The following is an 8,509-nucleotide window of genomic DNA, read 5'->3' on the forward strand; positions in this document are numbered from 1 at the left end:
CACACCAGAGCACAAACAGACCCTCACCAAATAAAGAATAAAATAACCAGAATCATGCAGACAAATACTGAACTGGAAATTACAAAAAGACAGACTCTGAATGCTGTGCAACAATGGAAAAATAGAAATCATCATTCATCAAAAAAACAATAAAATCAGGAAATATAAAATATCAAACATAATAGTAAAACCATATTAATAAAAATAAATATTTAAATATACCCAACAAATAATTTAATTATAGAATGTTATTCTAATACAAACATTTTTAAAACATTCCCAAAAATAAAATATTTCAAACAGCAGACATCAAACAACATCCAATAATTACAACTAAGGATAAAAAAAATTCCCAGCTTTCCATGCTTGGGAAATTTTGATTTCCAGTCACCGTGACATTGTCCTGGATAAGTGGGGGAAAGGGGCTACACAAAAACTTTGCCCACTCTGTTTCATATGCACACACGTTTTCTCATACACATGCGCACTCACTGAAAGGTTCTCACGCTTCCCTCTTTTCCATCCCCTTTCTCACCCCTTCTTTCTTTCTCAATCACCCCACTTTCTCTTTCATCCTCCTCACGCGCTCAGCCCCCTTTGCTTCCCTTCTCTCTCACACATTCACTTCCTCCTCCTTTGATATACCATTCCATTCCCTTTCACTCACCTCCATCTCTTTCCATCCCACCGACCGAGTCTCTTCTTCTTCATGCCTGCGGTGTTCCCATCATAATTATGCATTGGCTCAAGGTTTCTTTTTCTGCTCGCCGAGCCTGGGATCCCCGTATCCATGGGACACTTAATAATTTTGGGACGCTGTCTTCTTCTTCCTGCCTATGGGGGCATCACAATTTCGTGCCGCTGCTGCTGTCTTCACCCGGCCCACGGGCACTCGTCATTTTGGACCGCCAACGTTTGTATCTGCATGCAGGGTGAGACAGCCGCCATAGAAGTGTTTTTTTGTGAGTGGGGGTTGGGCACTTTCTGCCACCTCAGAATTTTGCCACCTGAAATGGCCACCTTACCCTGCCTAATGATAGAACCACCCCTGTCTATACCCAAACCAATTCAAATTCAGAAAAGATCGCTTAACAGAAACTCTACAAATATCTTTGATGGACTCTGTACTATAGGGGTTTGACAATGATTAATCTTATATCCTGGTTCTAATAGATTTAAAAGCAGCCTTCAACACTATGGACCACACCGTGCTTTGCCATCAGATGAGAAAAATTAGAATAGACAGAAGTGTTCTCAAATGGTTCTCTTCCTTCCTAGCTGATACGACATTGCAAGTCAAACTGGGCAACCACATCTTTGATACTTTCCCTATCGACACAGGTGTCCCCCAGGGTTAGCCCTATCAGCAACACTTTTCAACATTATATGCTTCCTCTGTGTACGCTATTAGCACAATAGGAATCGAGTTCTTCCTATCAAAAATCACAGAACAAAGTCAGCATGGCTTTACCCAGGGCAAGTCTTGCCTCACAAATCTGCTTCACTTTTTTGAAGGAGTTAATAAACATGTGGATAAAGGTGAACCGGTAGATGTAGTGTTGCCTTTTCTTAGGTAAGCTGGTTATTGTTTGAGTGCTGGAAGATGGTGCTGTTTTGGTATTGAGAATTACTACTTACCTGATAATTTCAAGCTGGCTTGTTACGGCGGTTACTACCCCAAACCAAATATCCAGATTACTACCTCCACCTTCCTCTATTCCTGATGCCTTTCAACTAGCTTGATCACTCCATTCTTATACTTCACTTTCAATGCATATCCAGCATAGCTCTCTGCTTCAACAGCAGGGGAAAAGAAAAACTGTTACTTCACACATCCAGCAGAGCTCTCTGCTTAAACGGCAGGGGAGAAGAAAAAAGGGTTCGCACTCACAAAGCGGGGAGTAGCTGGCTTGTTACGGCGGTTACTACCCCAAACCAAATGTACCTGATACTTCACTCTCGACGCATATCCAGCATGGCTCTCTACTTCAACGGCATCGGAGAAAGACTGATACATCACGAATTTCCAGCATAGCTCTCTGCTTCAACGGCAGGGGAAAAGAAAAACTGATACTTCACGCATATCCGGCATAACTTCAACGGCAGGGGAGAAGAAAAAAGGATTCACACTCACAAAGCGGGGAGTAGCTGGCTTGTCACGGCGGTTACTACCCCAAACCAAATGTGCCTGATACTTCACTTTCGATGCATATCCAGCATAGCTCTCTGCTTCAACAGCAGGGGAGAAGATAAACAACCAATAAGGGCTGTATAACATAATCTGGGTAAAAACAAATAAGCATGGGTGTAGCTTGCTTATTGCGGCGGTTAATACTCCTACTACCTCTAACTAATCAAGCTAGATATTTCACTTGGATGCAGCTCCTCCACCGCTCTCTACATTAATGGCGGGGGTGGAAGGGAATTAGAACCAAGAGCTAAGAGAAACAGATAAGTATGGGAGAAGAAATGAGGGAAGCTTGCTGGGCAGACTGGATGGGCCATTTGGTCTTCTTCTGCCGTCATTTCTATGTTTCTATGTTTATGTTTCTATAATTTCCTTTTCCTTAATATAGACAGATGAATTCAAGACCAGTGAGTTATGCACCTCTATCAGCAGATGAAGCAGAGTTGACATCACAGTATATATACTCCCACAATGACATCAGCCTGCCAGTATTCTTTTCAAAAGCAACTGTGGACAATTTGCAAAAACTTGATTAAAAACAGACAACCATTTCAATACTCAGCCAACAGGAAACATTTAATTCAGACAAAAAATGTATCAACACTAGGCTAGGGACTGGATTAACACTTACCAGTAACACAATCATTCGGCAGCCAAGGGCGGGAAGCTGAATCCATCTGTCTATAAGGAAAAGGAAATTATCAGGTAAGAAGCAAGTTCTCAATTCCTAGTATCTAGACAGATGGATTCAGGACCAATGGGATGTACCCAAGCTACTCCCAAATAGGGTGGGAGGCTGCCCGCAACCCAATCAAAACTGCACATGAAAAGGCTGCGTTCTCAAACACTAACACTTACTGCACTGGCAGTATTTGAAGCCCTGCAGTCTCGGCCACATGGTAGCATTTAAAAGTGCTGCTGGTATCCTTTTCTTCTTGGAAAGACTGAGGTTGAGTTTGAGAAGAAAGCTCCACATGCGATCGGTAATAGCTTGGGGAAGCTCCGCCTCAAGGCTGCAAGGAGGGACATCCCAGACAGCATGGCTAATTTAGCCCTGCTATCGATAGGAAAAGGCCGAGTCCTCTGAAAGGTCACGCCTCTATAGGGTCGAAAACGCTTGGATCCGCTAGGATGACCCCTCATGCTAAAGGAGTACGGTGTTTGCTTCTTATCCACTGGCAACCGAGGAACCAGTGATTCACCCCACTTACTGGTCAGTTTCACCAACTCGCTTCCAAACAAGAGCGAGCCTGCCAAAGGCAATTTCGTAAGATTAGCCTTAGAGGTTGCATCAGTTGACCAATTTTGCAGCCATAACTGATGCCTGGCTGCTATTATCAAAGCTACCCCTCTGGAGAGGTGCGGACCAAATCGCAGTCTGCAGATGCCAAAAAGGCGGCTGCTGTTCTATAACTGCCCTGGAATTCACTCTAGATTCATCAACCTCCTGAGAGAGAGGTAAACAAGAGCGAGCCACCAGGGAACAACAAGAAGCTATCTGCAAAGTCATTGCCATTGCTTCAAATGCTTGTTTAAGGATGTCTCAATCCTTCTATTGTGTACATCTTTCAAAGCCGTTCTTCCCTCCACGAGGATAATCGTTCGCTTGGAGACTGCACAGACCAGCATATCCACTTTCGGAAAACGCAGACGCTCTCTCAATACTGGATCCAAAGGATAAAGGCCTTCCAAAACTCGATCCCCTTTGAAACTAGCTTCTGGGGCACCCACTCAAGATCAATCAATTTTTGAATGGCCTCCATTACAGGGAAAAAGCTAGAGCAGTGGTTCCCAACCCTGTCCTAGGGACCCCCCCCTAGCCAGTCGGGTTTTCAGGATATCCACAATGAATATGCATGAGAAAAAATTTGCGTGTTATGGAGGCAATACATGCAAATTTTCTCTCCTGAATATTCATTGTGGATTATCCTGAAAACATGACTGGCTGGGGTCCCCAGGACCGGGTTGGGAACAACCGAGCTAGAGGTTTTACACAAGGAAACCAAAATGGGATTTTCCTTTGACTCAGAATTGGAATCCGCCCCAGGTTCTCTCAGCATTTTCAAAGTCTGGGAATTCAGAACCGGCAGTTCATCTCTATAAAAGAACAGCAACATCGTCCTATACGGTTCTACTCCCGGAGGAATTTCCATATCCTCCAGGGAGACAGGATTGGCCTTGTCATCCGTGCCATCCGGATCCTTATTGGGAAGGCCTATTGCTGATCTAGGTGTACTTCAGCATTTAACAGCAGTACCGGGCTGCGGCTCTGCCCTGGCAGGATTGGACTGCACTGAGGACTGCACTTGAAGAAAAGATTGTAATCCTTAAAAAAATTCTACCAAAGAAAAAGGAAGAAGGATCCATACCAAAACCAGGAGGCACCTGTGCTGGGCCCACTGAGCTACCTTCACCTGCTGACAATCCAATTAAGGGAGTTCCAGTATCAGGCGTCCCTCCTAACATATCTTTACACAGACCCTCATTAGGCTGGGAAGAACCAGGCTTAGTAAAATCAGAGGAAGATAGTTCTCCCTGAGCCTCCAAACAGTGCTGGCACAAATTAGAGGGCACACCAGGCTGAGATGCTTGAATATGACAGGCTGTGCACAGGGAAAGGCTCTTAAGTTTCTTAGCTATAGGCGACATATTATATTTTTTTTATAGTATGTCTAAAATGTAGGCATCTAAAATTCAGACATCCTAAGACTAGGCGTCCCAAACTTAAGAGCACAACCAACACACCTAATTTGTGCACACAGGTAAGCGGGAGTCTAACCAGGACACTGCTATAACCTAGCACTTCTCTTTGCTGCTTGCGGCCCCACATGGTTCGCTCCCCATAATGGGGGTGGCGGTGCGACCGAAGGGGTGGGGGGAGCAAGGCAGACGGTACCTATGGTGCCTAATCCCCTTGCACCAGCCCTGATCATATATGCGTATATTTCCCACTGAATATCCATTTAAAGATTATGCACATAATGTTACCCGGCTAACTTGCTGTATGAATACTAACTTTGCATTCTTCTTACGGGCACAAAATGAGAAAAACCCCTTAGTATATCAAGCCCACAGAGTTTGAAATCTACACTTAAAAGTACCACAGATTTCGCTGAATATGATCGTGGAAAATTATCAAGCAACAGAGTCTTCTTCTCTGGGGACTACTCATAATAAAATAAAACAGTGTTCATGAAGCACTTTAATACAAACACTGCACAAGCAAAAAGTAACGTTACCATTAACAGTATTACTTAAAACATGCTCGTATCAGAGATCCTGTAACTGCATAAAAAAGCACAGGCACGCACAAACGAAAACCGTGAATAACTTACTCTAAGATCATTTTAGCACTCACTCAAAACTCCGTATTACCTGTCCAGCATTCGTCCCCTCCACATACACGGAAGCAGCCATGCTTGTTTCGTATGGCGTCATCGCTAGGACAGCCTTCCGTAAAAAAATTAGCCAATCAAATACCGCTAGTTTCTACGTTATTTTTTTTAATGTTATTTATTTTTGGACCTTGAACCTCTGTTATGATTGATGTGCCTCTTATCCAATCAGAAGAGAAGCTGTGCCTTTCGTAGCCGGTAAAGATTGTTGGTGCCGCCTCCTGAGTTGCTCAGTAACGCTCCAAGGCTAGGGAGGTATGGTGAGGGCCGGGGACTAAGGTACAGCGCGCGGGCGGATGTGCAAGTGAAAAGCTGTCAATTTGCCGGCGGGAGAAAGCCTAAAAATTGTGTTCTAAACGGAGAGAAAAACGCCGGTTCCTTTCAGTATGCATTTGATTGAAGGATGTAGAAAGTAAACAGGACTTCAGTTTCTCTGAAGGTTTTGCATTTTAAAATAACCTCACTTTTCAAAGAAAAAAATTATGTTAAGTGATTTCCCTTATGAAACCTAAAGAATATTTCGACACTTGGATATAAAGATTTTTTTTCTTTACATTAAAATTTTAAAAGTTCAAATTCAATTGACCTCTTCATTGTCTACCCTTTGAATATAAGGTTGAGGTGCACAGAATTAGATAATAGTAGAAAAAGGCCATCTGACCCATCCAGTCTACTCACTATTTCCTGCCAACATTGTCAAGGATATATCACAGGTTCCCGCCACAAAGTATCAGGCCAATACAGTAAAGTTCACGGGAGAGCGGGCGAGCGCCCAGGCCAGTGTCCTGTGCATGCAATTCGGTAAACCAAAATATTTAAATTAGGGCCCGCGGTAAAAAGGGGCGCTAGGACACTAGCGCGCCCCTAGCGCCTCTTTTTCGACAGGAGCGGCGGCTGTCAGTGGGTTTGACAGCCAACGCTCAATTTTGCCGGCGTCGGTTCTCGAGCCTGCTGACAGCCACGGGTTCGGAAACCGGACGCCGGCAAAATTGAGCGTCCGGTTTTCAAGCCGCGGGCTGCTTTTAAATTTTGATTTTTTTTTGATTTTTTACTTTTTTTAACTTTTGGGACCTCCAACTTAATATCGCCATGATATTAAGTTGGAGGGTGCACAGAAAAGCAGTTTTTATTGCTTTTCTGTGCACTTCCCCGGCGTCGGCAGAAATTAACGCCTACCTTTGGGTAGGCGCTAATTTCTTAAAGTAAAATGTGCAGCTTGGCTGCACATTTTACTTACTGTATCGCGCAGGAATGACTAATAGGGCCATCAACATGCATTTGCATGTTGCGGGCGCTATTAGTCTCGGGGGGGTTGGACGCACATTTTCGACGAGCTATTACCCCTTACTGATTAAGGGGTAAAGCTAGCGAGTCGAAAACGTGCATCCAATTGCCGGTTAACAGTGTGCTCTATCGGCCTGTATATGATTTTCTGTATTATATCAGTCCTTATTAGGGTTGCCAGTTGACCAGTATTCAGTTAGTTTGGCCAGTTTTCTTTCGGTGAAGCTGGCAGCTTCCAGTAGGTTTAAACTAGCTGATGTAAACAACTGTTTTCTGTCATCACTGGCCTCCAGACCGGCAGAACTTCCCCCCTCCTTGTCCACTGCATTGTGAACCCTTTCTTACTAAAATGGGGTGGTCTAAGGCCAGATCTTGGTGGCGGTCATGGCATCAGTAACCACTGGGAGAAAAGGCCCAGATAGATTTATTTTATTTTTTATTTAAAATCTTTTCTATACTGTCGCTGTTATATACCATCGCAACGGTTTACATGTAGGCACATGTAAACCGTCGCAAAGGCCCATATCTCAAACACACAGGTCGATACAGTAACGTGCAGTTAAAGATTGCCCGTCTGTAACGTGCTGGGAGCGCACAATACAGACGAGTAAGGTGATCCAGCGATACAGTCTCCAGTTTCACGCGTCCTTAGCGCTTCCTAAAATAGACTCATAACCCTTTCCGCACCCAGCATGTAAATGAACGAAAAAGCTGTATAATGAAGGAATTAGCTATTCCCCTCCGATACTGTAACGGGCGCTGATACTATCTCCTCAGTAACCCGCTGTTTTGCCGCGGCCTTAACGTGTTAGTTTACCGCCTCCCCCTAGTAGGAGTTAGTGTAGTGTAGTGTAGTGTAAAAAACATTGCTTACCCGCCCTGGTCCCGTCCGGTCTCTGGTGTAGCCCCAGTCCGGTCTCCTGCAGCCCGTCCGGTCCCCTCCTTCCGAAGCAAAAAAAAAACGAAAAAGTAGCAAGGCTCGGGCCTGCTACGGCAGTCCCTTCTCCCTTCCTCCCGATTTCGCACGGCCATTCATCCAGGCAGAGGGAAACCGGTGGCGGAAAACGGCCCACGGTTCCCTCTGCCTGGATGAATGCACGGCCACCGGCAGTGAAGGAATGGCCGTGCGATTTCAGCGCTGAAGGCAGTCACATGCCGTGACCACGGCATGTGACTGCCTTCAGCGCTGAAATCGCACGGCCATTCATCCAGGCAGAGGGAACCGGTGGCGAAAACGGCCCACGGTTCCCTCTGCCTGGATGAATGCACGGCCACCGGCAGTGAAGGAATGGCCGTGCGATTTCAGCGCTGAAGGCAGTCACATGCCGTGACCACGGCATGTGACTGCCTTCAGCGCTGAAATCGCACGGCCATCATCCAGGCAGAGGGAACCGGTGGCGAAAACGGCCCACGGTTCCCTCTGCCTGGATGAATGCACGACCACCCGGCTCCCTCCGCCTGAATTAATGCGCGCCTGTGAGACCCGGCCGGGTCGCACAGGCGCGCATTAATTCAGGCGGAGGGAGCCAGCGGCGAAAGCGGCCTCCGGCAACCCCCACCGGCAGTGAATGCGCGCCTGCATTCACTGCCGGTCTCTGGTGTTAAATCTTCCCATGCGGTTGCTTGTATGTTACTCTCCAGG

At 45.7% G+C, this 8,509-nt stretch overlaps 1 protein-coding gene across 5 annotated transcripts in view; it reads right to left on the reverse strand.

The window, feature by feature from the left end:
- The window catches only part of TCEANC (transcription elongation factor A N-terminal and central domain containing), a 34,758-nt gene extending 29,048 nt beyond the window's left edge, over nt 1–5,710 (reverse strand). The window contains exons 1-2 of one of the 5 annotated variants that reach the window (XM_029604326.1): nt 5,564–5,616; nt 2,820–2,869 (exon numbers count right to left, since the gene is read on the reverse strand). Coding sequence is in view for 4 of the 5 variants with exons in the window: in XM_029604327.1 (XP_029460187.1) it covers nt 5,564–5,626 (63 nt within the window). In the remaining variant the exon portion in view is untranslated. Of the gene's footprint in view, nt 1–667; nt 919–2,819; nt 2,870–5,523 lie in introns of those variants that run through there. The other 4 variants (XM_029604327.1, XM_029604324.1, XM_029604325.1 and 1 more) reach the window with 4 other exon arrangements.
- Between the last annotated feature and the right edge of the window lie 2,799 nt (nt 5,711–8,509).

Source organism: Rhinatrema bivittatum, chromosome 5, assembly GCF_901001135.1.
Source record: "Rhinatrema bivittatum chromosome 5, aRhiBiv1.1, whole genome shotgun sequence".
Classification (NCBI taxonomy): Eukaryota; Metazoa; Chordata; class Amphibia; order Gymnophiona; family Rhinatrematidae; genus Rhinatrema; species Rhinatrema bivittatum.